The 18384-nt window shown below is 33.0% G+C and overlaps 1 protein-coding gene across 4 annotated transcripts in view; it reads right to left on the bottom strand.

Moving 5' to 3' along the window:
• Positions 1–18384, bottom strand: part of CNOT6L (CCR4-NOT transcription complex subunit 6 like) — a 98290-nt gene that overhangs the window by 41628 nt on the left and 38278 nt on the right. For all 4 annotated transcript variants that reach the window (XM_016154416.2, XM_016154417.2, XM_016154415.2 and 1 more), the window contains one exon: positions 3860–3949. In XM_016154416.2, coding sequence (XP_016009902.1) covers positions 3860–3949 — 90 coding nt within the window. The remainder of the gene's footprint in view (positions 1–3859; positions 3950–18384) is intronic.

Genomic DNA, 18384 nt, shown 5'->3' with positions numbered 1-18384 from the left:
ACAGAAAGGTTATGCATAAAAGAACAGAAAAAATACAGAGCGTGTAAACTCTAAGCCAAAGTGAACGCATGTAGCTATTATTTTTGTGTAGCTATTCCAATATCAAAGTAATAAGAACAGCATTAACAATAAAGTTTCAAATAACCAGAAAGATGAAACACAAAAATATAACCCCAATATATGTGATTAAAAGATTGTAAGAGCTACAAAAAGAAATAAACAAACCTACAAAGTGGGAGATTTTAATATAGTTCTATCGGTAATAAAAACAAAGTAATCATTAAAGATATAAAACACATTTAAACAATTAATAACCTTTAATATATAAAGACTGCCTCACCAAACAACTATAGAATGCACATTCTTTTTAAGCGCACACTTAATATTTACAAATATTATGCATGTGCTGGGTACTAAATAACACATTTCAAAAATTTAAATTAAAATCAATCAGAGTATATTCTCTGACCACAATGGAATTAAGCCAGGAATCAATGATAAAGAAAACTAGCAAAACTCCCCTGGAAATAAGGAAAGAAACTTCTAAATGATTCACCAGTCGAAGAAGAAATGATGTGAACTATTAGAAAATATGCTGAACTGAATGACAATAAAAGTAATAAAAATTAAAACTTGTGGGATACAGTTGAAAGCCATGTTTAGTGAGAGATTTATAAATACTCTGGAGAAAAAGTTTGAAAGTTAATAATTTAAGTATTTAGAAATCAGAAAAAGAGCAGGAAATGAAACCCAAAAAAAGCAAAAGATGCTGGAAAAAACCATGTAACAAGACCAACAAAGCTAAATCCCTGGGCAAGACTATGCATGAAATAAAAGAGAAAACACAAAAAACTAATATCTGGAAAGGGAAAGAGAGATCACTATACATAAAATAGGCATTAAAACATCATCAAAAAGATATTCTAAATCTTAATGTCAATACTTTTGAAGATTTAGATAAAATAGGAAAATTAGCAAAAAACACATTTCATAAGTTGATAGAGAAATGGAACAACAGTACTATAGTTACTAAAGAAATTAAATCGGTAATTAAAAACTCCCTACAAAGAACCCCCAGGCTCTGATGTAGTCTACCAAACATTTAAGAAAGAGAAAGAACACCAAGATTAAATAAACTCTTCCAAATAATAGAAAATGAGAAAATATTTCTCAATAAATTTTATGAGGCTGATATAATCTTTATATCAAACCTTGACAAGGATATTGAAGAAAGGAAAATTCTTGGCAATCTCACTCAAACTCACATGCAAAAAATCCAAAGTAAAATATTAGCTAACTGAATAAAGGAATATATTAAAAGGAAAATAATATATCGTAACCTACTTGAGTTTATTCCAGGAATACAGAGTTGGTATAAGAATCAATGCATTTACTGAATTAACAAAATAAAGGACAAAAATTATAAACTCATATCTATAGAGAAAAAGTATTTGATAAAATTCAATATTTATTCATATTAAAAAATAAAAAAAAATCCTAGGAAACAAGAAATAGAAGAAAATATCCTTAATCTGATAAAAGTTATCTATATAAAACCTACAGTGAATATTGTACTTAATCATGAATTATTAAAAGCTAATAAACTATAAAATTAGACGAGGATGTCCATTATTACCACTTTTAGTTAGCATTTTACTAGTGTTCTTAGTAAGTACAATTAAACAAGAAAAGAAATAAAAGATGTAAGAATTACAGAGTAATAAAAGTGCCATTATTTGCAATTACATTGTTATATAAATTGAAATAAAAATATATCAGGATTAAAAAGAGTTTAGTAAAGTGGCTGAACATACATTTACCAAGAGCATTTAGCAAATGTTCAGCAAGGTGGCTAAATAACAATAAATATACAAAACTCAACTGTAGTCCATAAATCAGCAATAAACATTAAGATTTATTTTCAAAAAGACAGTAAGAGCATCTAAAAAAGTCAATACCTAGAATAAATGTAATTTAAAAATGCACAACAATTTTAAAAACTGCACAGAAACCTAAAACTCAATATTGAGAGAAATTAAAGGCGCAATCAATGAAAAAGTATTCTACTTTGTTAGATTAGAAGATCAAGTGTGGTTAACATGCCAATTCTTTCTAAAGCAATTTATAGATTCAACATATTTCCAATCAAAATTCCTACATTTGGGGGAAAGAAGAATTAGAAAAGGTGATTCCAACAATTTTAACGAATATACAAGGTAAAAATGTATGAGGTCAAAACGAGCCGAGACTAGAATAAAATCAAAGAGAAATGCTACTGGATCTTACGACACTTTATACAGCTACCAAAGCAAACACTGTTTTACTGCCACAAAGACTACTGGAAAAGAATACAGAATCCAGAAACAGACCCATACATACATTGATGATATATGACAAGGATGGCGCTACAAACCAGTAATAAAAAGCAGTCTTTTCAATAAATAGTTCAGGATCAATTTAATACAAATGTGTAAAAGTTATGAAATTTACTCTTGTATTACACACACTTCAATGCCAGGAAGATTATAGCGCTAAAAGAAACACAAAGTTTTTGGATAACATAGAAGAATATAATCATGAGTTTGAGGTAAGGAAAAATTCTTAACGATGACACAAAAGCAGTATTATGATAGAAAAGATCAACAAATTCGAGTATGTTATAATTTGTTCTGTTCATCAAAAGACAAATCAAGAGAGTGAAAAACACCATGGGAGAAGGTATTTGCAACATATATCAGCAAATGGCTTTTATCTAAAACATATGAAAAGTTCCTTAATACAAACACCACATACATGCCATATAGTTGGGTCAACTAACTATGTCTCCACAGACATGAGAGGTATTTAATTTTAGAGCAAGAAGGCAATAGCATACACATACTATGTATACAGCTTAATTAAACTGCTACATAGTCTTAATTTCTTACTAAAAGGACCTCTCTAATAAGTTTATCTCTTTCCCATCAATCAACTTTTAGTCTTTTTAGCCCAAAGTTGTTTAGATAATATTAATTTGGTTTTACTTTACTGTAAATCTTACTATTTAAAATTTAGTATATAGGTGTCTTCTATCTTGGAGAAAATTTTTTAAAGTATAGCCAAAATATTATGATGATGGCCTCTATGCTGGAATCTAGATTTTTCTAGCTCTGTTTCAGGATTCTGTATTTTAGAAAGACATTATTTAAAAAAAAAAAAAAAAAAAAAAACACTTGAATTTAATAGCATATCTATACTTTTACCCATATTTTGAGTGCTTAAAGCAAAAAAGTGTTTTAAGTCAAATATTTAATAGCCTTCTTATATACAAAAGAAGTCCATTTGGGATACAACTATTTTAATCAGAGAAATCCGGTCTTATTAAAATTTTGGTTACAAAATTTCCAAACATGTAGTGAATCGAATTAGTCACTTAATTCATGAAAAACATGTGCAATATGTGGGTTCTCCATAATCTGCATAAAATTCAAACAATTGATAACTATGTATCTTTGTAATTAAGAACAAGATAATCTTGTGTTCACAGCTCAGGTGTTAATTAGCTGTGTAACTTGGGTAAATTGCTTTATTCTCTGAATCAGAATTTGCCTGTACAATGCCAGTAAAAATTCTTATCTCTTAGGTTCTCAGAAAGACTAAATGAGATAATGTAACTAAAGCTCCTTACATATTGTTTGGTAAATAGAAAGCACTCAGTATATGAAAAGAAGAATGTCCCACTACCATAGGATATACTAATTATTGCAAGGAACTCCAAACCTATAAGCAGTTATAAAAATGGTCAGATAGTCTTAAGCAACATGTAACATATTAGCTAACAGTAATATCTGTAGTTTACTGGTTTGTCATTAATAGTTACCTGCAAGATTGTCTAGCATGAAGTTCAGTAGCTTTCGGGTTCCATCTGGGTCCTGGTATAAATTGAGAATATCCTGTGATAAAGGATTGCCTAAAGCAGAAGACAAAAATAAATCTTTAAGACATACAACAGCAAGACTAGACAAATGTACACAATAAAAAATAATAATTTTCTATAGTAAATTTTATTGTATTTAATCTGAACAGAAATTTAAAGAAATTATATGAATGTAACCCATTTCCCATCTAGAAAAAAAAAAGTTTAGCTTGCTGCTAGTGTTAATTTAACTTTACATAAACACACTCTTTGAGGCTGAAGCAATATGACTAGTTTTCAATGTGAAAAAAATATGAAAACTGTTCCTGGAGTTATTTCTAAACAGAATTTTTCTCTAATTGTAATGTAACAGAAATGTATATATAAATCGGATTCATCAAATGAATCTCTGGCTAACAATTGTTCGAAAATGATGTTACTATCACTCGTAGAAAAGTTACATTTTCTAGGATTTGACATTTTTAGTGATCTAGAATTAATATATTTTGTAAATGGAAATACCACTACTAAAAACAGAATGCTATAAATAGAATATCATTTGTTTCCAAAGAATATCGATATACTAGAGAGATGTGAAAATAATAAAAGTGATATATTTCGTGGCACACTTTGGGGGTAAGGTTAGAACTATAATCCGCAAATTATCTTGGAGTAAATAAGTACAGCTGCAAGTGCCTTCAGAGTATTCTCAGGGCAAATGGGAAATGTGTTATAGAGTCTCTGGGAAAACTCAAAGATGGCAGAAAAGATAAAATAAGGACACTAGAGGAAATTTTAGATTCTAATACACAGCTACCATAAATAGTAAACACAACCTAACTCCTAATCAGGAAAGAGAGGTTAAAGAGAGAAGGCAGGGAGGCAACACTCAGAATTTTTAAAAAAAAAAAAAAAAGGCTGTCAACTTTTGAAAGCTAACATTAAAAAAAAAAAAAAATGAATAAACTGATACAAGGAAGCACAAAGTATATACAAAGAAGTTTACAAAAGAATTTCATTTTTCACTGTAGGCAAACTAGAGAATGCCAATAGCAAGCAGAAGACTTTAAAACCAGACAAGGACCAATTACTTCAAAAAAAAAAAAGAGAGAGAGAGAGAGAGATGGCAATAAAATTCATTAGCAACAATAGAAGCAAGAATACAGTGAATATCTCCAAAGACTGCAAGATGGTATTTGAGACATCAACACTTCTCTATCAGTTATCAACAGAAAAAGAAAACAGAAAATCAGAAAAAAAATGGAGAAGACCAAAACACTGTCAACAAACCTGACCTGATATTTACATAACACCCTATTCAATAACAGAAAAAAACATTCTTTTCAAGTGCACATGAACATTCACCAAGAGGGACCATTTTCTGGGCCATGAAACTGTAACATATTTAAAAAAAAAAAATGAAATAATACAAAGCATACTATCTGTCTATAGCAAAATAAAACTACAAATCAGCAAGAGACAGATTTTGGAAAATTCCTAAGTACTTTGAAATTAAACATCAAACTTCTAAATGATTCATAGGTTAAAATGTTTTAATTGAATTAAAATAAAAACATTATCAAAATTTGCTGGATGCAGCTAAATTGGTGTTTACATGGAAATTTATAGCATAAAATGCTTATATTAGAAAAGATCTAAAAGTGATGATATAACTGTCACATTAAGAATCTAAAAAAATAAGAGTAAATGAACTCCAAAAAACTAGAAGGAATTAATAAAAATAAAAGCAAAATCGATAAAATTTAAAACAGAAAAACAAATGATTACTACTAATCACAGAACATAGTACTCTGAAAAAGAGACAATAAAACAGATATACCTATCTTTGACAAGGACAAAAGGACACAACTTATAAATATCAAGAATGAAAGAGAGAATAGCTGAAACATTAGAGAATAGAAAATATTGGAAAATTTAATGTGCGTGAATTCAACAACTTAAAAGAAATGAACAAATTCCTTGAAAGACAGAAACCACAAAAGCTCACTCAAGAAAACATGGATAGAAAACTTGGCAAACATAGTAGAATAAAAACTTCCAAAAAATTTGCCCCTCCATAAAAGCAGTAACAACAACAAAAAACAAATTGATAAAAATTGTCAGAATCAACTATTTAACAACTCTGGAAATTTACCAAATGATTATAGCAACACAGGGGATATTTATTCCAGAAAAAAGCACAATATGGGTGAGAACAGCAATTTGTGGAATTTTAACTTCTCCTGGTTTCCTCATTGCCAGGGCAGGGCTTGGGAACAAATGGAGCAACCAAAACTGATGTGGAGGTCTTTCAAAGCCTCATTCCCAAAGACTGGCCATTATCTGATCTGGGTGGAGTTACTTGACTCTTGCCTAGTGCTGAAAGACTTCCACCTGAAGGGGTGGGAAGGGGTTTGAAAGCATATTTGAGGAAACCATTACAGGAAAATGTTTTAACTTTATGGCTGCCTGAGGTCATGGGAACAACTGAATCAAACAAGAGACTAACCAAAAAACTTAAAAGGAAAAGCTTAGGAATAAGATGTCGATAGGGGCTTTCAATAGCTCTGATTTATTCTGAGGAATCTAGACAGCCATACATATGTGGAGGGCCATGCACATGCTTAGGAAAAACCTAAACACAGTCTAAGCTCTCACCCCTGTCTGACCTTAAGGCTATGCACAAGTATAAAGGCTAAGACAGAGTTATAAACTTCCTGGCTGAGTACTGAAAGTGTGCTCAACACACATACAAAGCAAATTGGCCAAGAACAGGAGATTTACTGGCCCCAGGCATTTAAGAAAATATCTGTCCAAGCATTAGCTGACCACTTAACTGGAAAAAGGCTTTAGTGGACACACATGACAAAGAATATAAACTTTATAGAATTAGTTATAAGGTCACTAAAGCAACAAACAACAAAGTAGCAATAATAAACCACTCTGAGAAGATGAGAGATTCTGATTTCAGAGTTTCCACATGATTTGAAATGTCCAGTCCTTAACAAAAAAAAATGATGCAGGCAAAGAAACAGAGTATGCTTTATACACAGAAAAAAAAAAAATCAATAGAAACTGTCCCCAAGGACAATAAAAACTGTACCTGAGGACTTACCAGAAAAGACTAAAAATCCACTATTTCAATATGTCCAAAGAGCTAGAGAAAATCATATCTAAAGAATTAAATGAAAGTATAAGAATAATGTATCACTGGAGCATCCAAAATTAGAAATTATAAAAAGGAACAAAATAACAAATTATAAAGTTGAAAAACACAATAAAAAAAAATCACTATAGGGGCTCATGAGTAGGCTAACAGGTGGAAGAAAGGATCTGTGAACTAGAGGATGGGCTGATTAAGGTTATACAGTCTGAGGAACAGAAAAACAAATGAAAAAAAAAATGAACAGAGCTCAGAGATCGATCAGATATTAAATTTACCAACATACACGTGGGAGTGCCAGAAGAGGAAGAAAGAAAAGAACAGAATAAAAAAAATAAGGATATAGTGGCCAAAAGCATCCCAAATTTGATGAAAACATTAATAAACACATCCAGGAAGCTGAACAAATTCCAAGGAGGATAAAATGAAAGAGACTAACACCTAAACAAATTGTGATAATACCGGAAAGTCAAAGACAAAAAGAGAATCTTAAAAGCAGTGGGAAAGTAGTGACTCATCATATACAGATGCTCAATAAGATTAAAAGCTGATTTCTTATCAGAAACCATGGAAGCCAAAAGGCAACTGAATGACACAGTCGAGGCGCTGAAAGAAAAAAAATCTGTCAACCAAGAATTCTATATATAGCAAAAAAATCCTTAAAAATAAAGCAGAAATTAAGGTATTCCCTGATAAACATAAATTGAGTGAGTTTGTTACTAGCAAGCCAGACCTATAGTAAATACTAAAGAGATTCCTTTTGCCTGAAATAAGAGTATACTAAACAGTAATCTGAATTTATATAAAAATGAGTACCATTAAAAATAACTACATACATACACATAAAAGAAAATATATGTAATTTTTGTTTCTCTTTTTTCTCCTAACGATACAACTGTATACAGCAATAATTATAGATATAAGTTGATGGGAACACAATGTATAAATGACAATATCTGTGTCAATAACAGCATCAACAAAAATTAAATGGAACTACAGTAACAAAGTCTTTTATGTTAATGGTTAAACTGACACTAATCCAAACTGGATTACTATAAACTAATATGTTAATTCTAATCCCCAAAGTAACCACTAAGAAAATAACTCAGAATGATATCACAAAAGAAACAAGGGAATTAAACTGGTACACTGGAAAATATCCATTCAACAAAAAAGGCATTAACTGAAGAACAAAGAAATAAAAAGGACACAAGGCATATAAAAACATAGCAAAATGGCAGACAAAAATCCTACTATATCAGCAAATCATTAAAAGTGAAGTAAACTTTGATTAAAAAGCAGAGATTAGTAGAATGAATAATAAAATATGATTCATTATATGCTGTCCACAAGACACACACGATAGATTCAAAGACACAAGCAGGTTAAAAGAATAGAAAACGGTATGCCATGTAAATAGTAACCAAACGCAAGCTGGAGTGGCTGTACTAAAGAAAGGAATAACCTCAAAGTGCTGTATCAACAGTGCCTTTATTCCTAATCACCCATAACTGGAAAGAACCCAAACGTCCTTCAACTTGTGTCAACATGTGCACGATGGAATACTACTCAGCAATAGAAATGAACTACCAATACATGCAACAACATGGCTGAATCTCAAATGCATTATACTAAATGGAAGAATCCAGAGTCAAAAGACTATATACTAATGTTTCCATATATGACATTCTGGAAAAGTAGTTGCTAAGGGCTGAGAGTTAGAGGACAGTGTTCACTTCAACAAAAATGAACTTTGAGAGGTGACAGAACAATTGAGTTATATATTCACTGTTAACATTCACTGAAGGGGTGGATTTTACCACTATATGTAAATTATAGCTCAGTAAAAAAGTTGCCGAATTTTTAATTTTTCTCAAAAATATGTTCAAGGTACAATTTTAATAGTCATTACTTAGAGTCTAGAAATAGAATGTACAAATTTTAAACCAACTGAAAGTATACAAAGTGAGAAACAAACAAGAGGGGAGAAACTATTTTTAGAAAGGCAAAAAAAAAATCACACAAGGGATAGAATCAAAAGGTTGGATAGTGATGACACAAAAATATCAATAATTACAATATAGATGAGGCAACTGGTTTGAACCCACACATTAAAAACAAAATAAAGTCAGACCGGATTAAAAACAAAGTCCATCTATATACTATTTGCAAGAGATACACCTAAGCATAAGTACAGAGAAAGGCTGAAAGTAAACAAATGAGAAAAGATATAGTTGACAAACATGAACCAAAAGAAAACTTGCATAGCTGTATTATTAAATAACACAGACTATAAGACGAAAACCCTAATAATGAAAAAAGAGGCTCACTCCCTAATATCAGCTTTAATTCACCAGAAGGTAGAGCAATACATATAATGTACAGCAATATCTATGTATAGTTGGTATACCCAATAAAATCTCAAAGGATATAAAGCAAAAGCTGATGGCATTACATGGAGAAATGAACAAATCCCCCATTTTAATGGAAATTTTAGCATAAATATCTTCTCATAAAGAGAAATAGGTAAAAATATCTAAAGATCTAGAAAATTTGAGCAATATAACCAAATTTGATCTAATGGCAAATATATAGACTTGTGCCCAATAGTGAGAGAAACTATTATTTTCAGATACTAGGCCATAAAGCAACAATCGACAGATATCAAAGAACTGGTTCATACAGGCTACCCTAACTGCAATTAGTTTAAAGCTAACAATAAAAAAAGCTAAATTTAAAATCACACATGAATAGAAATTTTAAATAACTGATGAGTCAAAGAAGATATGATAACCTATATTAAAAATACTTAGGCCAAAGAAGTAGTGAAATATTTCATATTCAAATTGTGGAGTGCAATAACAAAAATTAAGCCAAATAGGCAAATTTACAGGCTTAAATGTTTATATTTGAAAATGAGTAAATCTAAATTTAAACCTTATAGACAGAAAAAGAAAAAATATAATAAAAATTCAGACGAAACAGAGGAAAAAAAGAAACAAACCAGTTGTTAAAAAATAAAAGCCAATACTGATTTCCTGAAAAGAACATAACTGACAAATTCCAGTGGAGACTACATCAGACCAAAGAAAAGGAGAAGGCACAAAAAAAAAAAATCTTAAAAGACAGGGTGACATAGCTATAAATAGAAGAGTCAAACTATATCAAGAGAATATTATGAACATGTTTATGCAAATAAGTCTGAAAACTTAAAAAATTGACAAATTCTAATAGTGCAAATATGGTCCAACAAAGTTGACTCATTAACAATTAGAAAGCCTCAATAGTTCTCAACTACAAAAATACTGAGGTCGTAATTATCTTCTACAAAGAAAACACCAGGCAACAACAGTTTTACAGAATTGTTCTATCGAAATTTCAAGGAATAGATTAGTTCAATTTTAAACAAACTCTGTGAAAGCACTTTATAAGAATAAAATCACAGGACTATCTTATTCATGAACACATGTGAAAAACTCCTTTAAAAAATTCTGTTTGGAGGTAGTCCACCAGGGATCCTGTACTTCCCTCCTCATTCTTAGTGAATGTGATAGATTCAGAGGCTTATCAGTCTCCTGATACTAAGCAGTTTCTGGAGCTAGTTACATAGGAAACTAAATAGGTCAAGGCAACTAAACCAGTACTTCCATGTAACTCTTCGTCTCCCTGAGGGAACAGGTCTTTTGCTGCTTGCTAGACTATTTGCTGGTTTGCTTGAAAAGAGCTGGACCCTTGGATCTGGATTAATCAACTACAATGTAAGCCTGCTGTGTACATAGCATGTGTCTGGGTCTGTCTTGTTTAAGTGATAATGTTCTTTGTCTCTGACCCAGGAGTCTTATGTCTTCCACCACTATCCATGCAACAGTAACTGGCTAACAAATTAGCTTGTAAGTAGTATAAAATCTCAGAGCCAGGGCATTCTGGGAAACATGGCAGAGTGAGAGACGTCCTCAGATCTCACTTCTTGAAACAACAATAAGCTGAACATCTAAAATGAACAAAAAACACCCAAAATGCACATCAGCATGTCTGAGCGTGGGATCTGTGCATGGGATCTACCACAGGTGAGAACCCCGGGTGTCAGGCCATGGACTGGGAGACACAATGGAGCTGTCTCTCACAGGCACCAGAGCTCCCTGCAGGAAGAGGAGGAAGGGTAAAGGTGCAGTGACTTCCCTGAAAAGCCCTGTGTGGAAGTGCCGTGACCTTTATACAGTTGGCAGCAAGGCCCACTCATCAGGGTAGAAAGCAGAGAAGCAGAATGGGACCCCAGAGAAACAACAGTTGATTTTTACTGGCCCCGGTTGCAAAAGTGAGGCTGAGCCACAGCCCTTAGCCCTTAACCCAGAGGGCCGCTCCCCCCATACTCTCCAAGACCAAACACCACAGACCCCTGGGAAAATCTGAGCAAATGCTGCCTAGACTGAAGCTACCTCTCATAGCCTCTGGAGCTCACTGCAGGAGAAGGAGGGGAGAAGGAAGGCGACTTCCCTGAACAGCCCTGCCTGGAAGTGCCGGGACTTCTATGCAGCCAGCAGCAGGGCCTACTCATCAGGGCCGAAAGCAGAGAGGCAAGACAGGGACACAGAGAAACAACCCTGGCTGCAAAACCAAGGCTGAGCCACAGCTCCCAACCCACAACCCAGATGGGCCTTCCCCTGATACCCTCCGAGACCAATCTCCATGGAGCCCCACGGGAATCTGAGCAAACACTGCCAAGACTGTGACTGATACTGACTGGGACTAAAACTGAGGGTAGCAAGTGTGACTAAATATCTATAAGAAAATCAAAAAGGCATTATTTAAGCTTTATATAAAGCAGGGATCCAAGAGGCTTAGACACCACCTACTGGAAACAAAAGTAAAAGCACATTCTTTACAGCAGGCTAAAGAGAGACCTTTATATAATAAATCTTTCTGGAAAAACAGCAGAATACACTTCCATTAATGCCCAGATGGAGAAATAGTCCATTAAACACTGTGAACAACCAAGGTGGCTAGGCATTTCAGAAAGAAAGAAAAAAATCTCCAGAAAATAAGCTTACAGACATAGAAATACACAACTTAAATGATAGAGAATTCAGGATGGTACCTCTGAAAAAACTCAATGAAATTCAAAACAACTCATATCAATAATTTCAGGAATGAAAAAACAACTAGATGAGCAGAATAAAGAGACTAAAACCCTCAAAAAGAACAGAATAGATCTCTGGAGATAAAAAACACACTGCAAGAGTTGAAAAGTAAAATAGCAAGCTTGGGAAATAAGAGTCGACCAAATGGAGGAAAGGATTAGTGATATCAAAGACAGAAATCTGGAAATAAATCAAAAGGAAGAAGAGAGAAACTGAAGAAAATAATGAAAGAGAAATTCAAGAACTAGCTGATACTATCAGGAGAGAAAACATAAAAATAATGGGCATTATCGAAGGCAAGGAAAAAGAGCAGGGACTCGAAAGCATTTTCAGACAAACAGTGGATGAGAATTTCTCAAATCTAAAGAATGAGCTGCAGATTGGAACTTAAGAAGTCAACAGAACTCCCAATTATCTCAACCCAAAAAGGCCTTCACCAAGACACATTGTATTAAAATTATCAAAAATCAATGACAAAGACACAATTTTCAAGACAGCCAAGGAGAAGAAAACAGTAACGTATAAAGGAAAACCCATTAGATTATCTTTGGACTTCTCAGCGCAGACCTTACAAGCAAGAAAGGAATGGAATCAAGTATTTAAACTATTAAGTGAAAGGAACTACCAGTCTAGAATAATATATCAGGCTAAGCTCTCCTTTAGATATGAAGGAGAAATTAAGACCTTTCCAGATGTACAAAAATTGAGGGAATTCTCCACTATGAGGACTGTAATACAGGAAATACTGAAAGGGGTCAGGTCACATAAAACAAAATATCAAAAAGAAATACATAATTAGGAGTAGAGTGACTATCAGACAGACAGACACAGAGGAGTGCAATCCTTACTAAGAACAGGGCATTCGAAGCTTAAATAATAAAAAGAGAATTACTATAGCAAGGTATAATGAATGTTCAGCATACATAGGGACAAACTGAGATAACAATGACTGAAAAGGGGAGAATTCAAAGATGTAAATTTGCAAAGGGGAATGGAGATAAGTAACACTCAGAAGATAATGGATGACTGTGTGTGTGTGTGTGTGTGTGTGTGTGTGTGTGTGTGTGTAACTATCCTTTTCATATTCGTAATGGTAATGACACACCAAAGATTCAGAACTGAAGTATATAACATAAAACGAGAAGAACCAGAGGGAAAACCCACAAAAGCCAACCAAAATAAAGAAAACAGAAACACAAGGACAAGGAAACAATGGAAACACTGAGCTACCAGAAAGCAAATGATAAAATGGCTTATAAGAAGGCCTCCTATTTCAATAATCACCCTAAATATAAATAAACTGAACTCACCAAGAAAAAGACACAGAGTTGCAGAATGGATCAAAAAACAAAACCCAACCATATGCTGCCTCCAGGAGACACATCTCAGCTCCAAAGATAAATACAGACTCAAAGTGAAAGGGTGGAAATGATATTTCAAGAAAATGGCATTCTGAGAAAAGCAGGAGTAACAGTACTAATGTCAGATGAAATAGACCTCAAAATAAAAAAGGTGAAGAAAGATACTGAGGGACACTTCATAATGATAAAGGGAATCATGCACCAAGAAGACATAACACTTTTTATATCTATACTCCCAATCAGGGTGCCCCAAAATATGTAAAGCAATTACTAACAGAACTAAAGGGAGAAACAGACTAAAACCCTAAATACCCCACTGTCAGATATGAACAGATCACCCAAACGGAAGATCAAAAAGGAAATAACATCTTTAAATGACACATTAGACCAAGTGGACATAATTGACATATACAGAGCCTTCCATCTCAAAACAGCTGCTTATACGTTCTTCTCTAGTGCACATGGAACATTCTCAAGAATCAACCACATACTGGGACACGGAGGTAGCCTCAAAAATATAAGAGGGTGGAAATCATACCAACCATATTCCCTGACCATAACACATTGAAACTAGAGATCAACTGCAAAAGGAAATCAGGAAGAACCACAAATACATGAAGATTAAACAACATGATACTGAAGAATAATTGGGTCAGAGAAGAAATAAAAAGAGAGATCAAGAGATACATCAAAACAAATGATAATGATAGTACAACATATCAAAACTTTTGGGATACAGCAAAAATGATCATAAGAAAAAAGTTCATATCATTACGGCATATCTCCAAAAATGAGAGCGAATCCAAATAAACAACCTAATGCTTCATCTTAAAAAACTACAAAAGAACAAATTAGGCCTAATGTCAGCAGAAGGAAAAAAATCATCAAAATTAGAGCAGAAATAAATGAAACTGAAAACAAATTTAAAAAAAGCAATAGAAAAAATAAATAAAACAAAGAGCTGGTTCTTTGAAAAGGTTAATAAAATTGACAAACCCCTGGCTATACTCACTAAGGAAAAAAGAGAAAGGACACAAATAAACAAAACCAGGGATGTAAGAAGGGAAATTACAACTGACATCGCAGAAATACAAAGGATCATGCAAGAATACTATGAAAAAGTATATACCAAATTTAATAACCTAGAAGAAATGGGCCAGTACTTAGAAAATTACAACCTTTCTAGTTTGAATCAATTAGATCTGGAAAATCTAAATAGACTGATCAGCAGTATGGAAATTGAAACAATTATCAAAAACCTACCCAAAAGTAAAAGTCCAGGACCAGATGACATCACCAGTGAATTCTACCAAACATTCAAAGGAGATTTAATACCTACTCTCCTCAAACTCTTCCAAAAAATCAAAGAGGAGGCAATACTTCCCAACTCATTTTATGAGGCCAATTTTACTCTGATACCAAAACCTGGTAAGAACAACACAGAAAAAGAAAACTACAGACCAATCTCTCTCATGCAGAGATGCAAAAATCCTAAATAAAATATTAGCGAACCGAATACAGCAACATATTAAAGATTATACATCATGATCAAGTGGGCTTCATCCCAGGGGCCTGAAGATGGTTCGACATACGCAAATGGATTAATGTGACACATCACATGAACAAATTAAAAAATAAGAATCATATGATCATATCAATAGATGCAGAAAGAGCCTTCAACAAGATACAGCATGCATTTATGATCAAAACACTTAACAAAATTGGTATAGAAGGAAAGTATCTTAATATAATAAAGGCCATATATGACAAAACCTCAGCCAACATTATACTTAAAAAACTAAAAACCTTCCCTCTAAGATCAGGAACAGGGCAAGGCTGTCCACTATCGCCACTCTTATTCAATATAACATTGGAGGTCCTAGCAATTGCAATCAGGCAAGAGAAAGATATAAAAGGCATCCGAATAAGAAAGAAAGAAGTCAAACTGTCACTATTTGTGAATAACATGATTCTCTATATAGAAAACCCTAAAGACTCCACAAGAACATTACTAGAAAAAATAAGCTAATACAGTAAAGTTTCTGGATACAAAATAAATGTTCAAAAATCCATAGCGTTCCTATACTCTAATAATGAAGTGTCAGAAAAAGAAGTGGCAAAAATAATTCCTTTTGCAATTGCAACATAAAGAATAAAATACCTAGGAATAAATTTAATGAAACATGTGAAGGACCTATACAATGAAAACTACAAGATTCTATTAAAAGAAATTGCGGAAGATACAAAGAAATGGAAAGATATCCCATGTTCTTGGATTGAAAGAATCAACATAGTTAAAATGACTTTATTACCTAAAGTATTATACAGATTTAATGCAATACCCATCAAAATCCCATCGGCATTTTTTAAAGATATAGGAAAAAAAATTATCAAATCTGCATGGAAGCACAAAAGACTCCAAATTGCCAAAGCCATTCTGAGAAAAAAGAACGAGGCTGGAGGCATCACTCTGCCTGACTTCAAATTATACTATAAAGCAACAGTAATCAAAAAAGGTATGGTATTGGCAGCAAAACAGACACATGGACCAGTGGAATAGAATCAAGAGTCCAGAAGTAAACCCATATTTATACGGGCAAATAATTTTTGACCAAAAAAAAAAAAAAAAAGCCAAAAACAATCAGTGGAGAAAGGAAAGCCTCTTCAATAAATGGTGCTGGGAAAACTGGAAGGCCACCTGCAGAAGAATGAAACTAGACTGTTGTCTATCACCACACACCAAAATTAACTCAAGGTGGATTTGGGACCTGAATATAAGACATAAAACAATAAAATGCATAGAAGAAAACATAGGACTAAACTCAAGGACCTTGGACTCAAAGAGGAAGTAAAAGCTAAAATAAATAAATGGGACTACACCAAACTAAAAAGCTTCTGCTCAGGAAAATAAATCGTCAATAAGGTAAAGAGACAACCATCCGAATGGGAAAATATATTTGCAAGCAACACCTCTGATAAAGGCCTAATATCCAAAATACACAAAGAATTCATACAACTAACAACAACAACAACAAAACAAAAATCCAATCAAAAAATGGGCAGAGGACCTGAATGGACACTTCTCTCTAGAGGTCATAAAAATGGCCAACAAATATTTAGGGAACTGCACATCAAAACCATAATGAGATACCATCTCAAACCTGTTAGAATAGCTATAATCAATAGAAGAACTAGTAATAACAAATGTTGGAGAGGATGCAGAGAAAAAGGAACACTCATATACTGCTGGTGGGACTGCGAATTGGTACAGCCACTATGAAAAACAGTATGGAGGTTCCTCAAAAACCTAAGAATTGATCTACCATATGATCCAACAATCTCTCTACTCAATATTTACCCCAAAGACTTGAAAACCCATATCCAAAAAGATATTTGCACACCGATGTTCATACCAGTATTATTCACAGTGGCCAGGAGGAAGCAACTGAAGTATCCTTTGATAGATGACTGTCTAAAGAAGCTGTGGTACATATATACAATAAAATATTCCTCAGCCATAAGAGATGAAATACTGCTATTTGCGACAACATGGATGGACCCCGAGATAATCATGCTGAGCATAATAAGCCATACAGAAAAAGCTGAAAATCACATGATATCACTTATATGTGGGATATAAACCTAAAAGCAACAAATGAACAGGACAAACAGAGACTCATGGACATGGGCAAGGGACTAGTGGTTACCAGAGGGTAGGGGGTGTGAGAAAAGAGGGGAGGTAGACGGGTAAAGGGGGTCAAATATAAGAAGGTACGGAGAGGGTAAAGTGGGTAAAGGGGATCAAATATATGGTAGCTGAAGGAAACTGGGCTTTGGGTGGTAAACACACAATAGAATATATATAGATGTCAAATTATAATGTATATCTGAAAATTATATAATTGTATTAACCAATGTTACCCCATAAACTTAATAATAAAAAAAATCTCAGAGCCTTCACAGTTCTTGAAAAATATTATCAAAATAAATCCAGTAGTGTACAGGAATGCAAGTGTGATTTAAATTGGAAAAAATGTATACATATAACTTACCACCTCAACCTATGAAATAATAACATAATCATCTCATTAGATAAAGAAAAGGATTAATAAATTCAGCACTTGAATTCAGCACTTTTTCCTACCAAAGTAGGAAAAAAAGGAAATTTCTAGAAACTAAAAAAAAATTATTCTTGCCAAAAATATAGAGCAAATATCATTGTTAATAGAAAAATATTAGAAGCATTTCCTTTAAAATGGGAATAGAAGCATGCCCCGTATTAATGCTTCTCTTCAACATTGTACTAAACATCCTGGTCAGTATATTAAAATAAGAAATTACATAAAAATTTGAAAGGGGGAAAAAAAACTGTCACTATCAGGAGAAGGAATTATTACCTACATACAAAACCTAAAAGAATTTGCAGACATATTTTTAGAAAGAATGAAAATTTAGTCAAAAATTTTTACTATAAGATCAGTTTTTTAAATTGGATTTCTATATACCCCAACGGTAAATAAGCAAAAAAGATAACTTCTAAAATAAAAAAGACATGTTCATAATAGGAACATAGAAACTTAATATGGTACCCAGAAATAAATCTAACAAAAGATGTGCTTCACTGGTGTGCAGGAAATTATAAAATTTTATTCAAATACATTAAATAAGATATAAATAAATGGATAGGAAGACTCAATATAATTAAGGTGTCAAGTCTTCCTAAATTGGTCCAGTCAATACAATTCTTCGCCCCAACAGCTTTTGTGAAATCTAATAATTTCTTTTATATAAAGAAGATTCCAGACACCCAGACTGCCAAGATGCTGC

This window comes from Rousettus aegyptiacus, unplaced genomic scaffold (assembly GCF_014176215.1).
Source record: "Rousettus aegyptiacus isolate mRouAeg1 unplaced genomic scaffold, mRouAeg1.p scaffold_m13_p_10, whole genome shotgun sequence".
NCBI classification, from domain to species: Eukaryota; Metazoa; Chordata; class Mammalia; order Chiroptera; family Pteropodidae; genus Rousettus; species Rousettus aegyptiacus.
The sequence above is the reverse complement of the archived record's forward strand: the minus strand, read 5'-3'. Positions and strand labels throughout refer to the sequence as shown.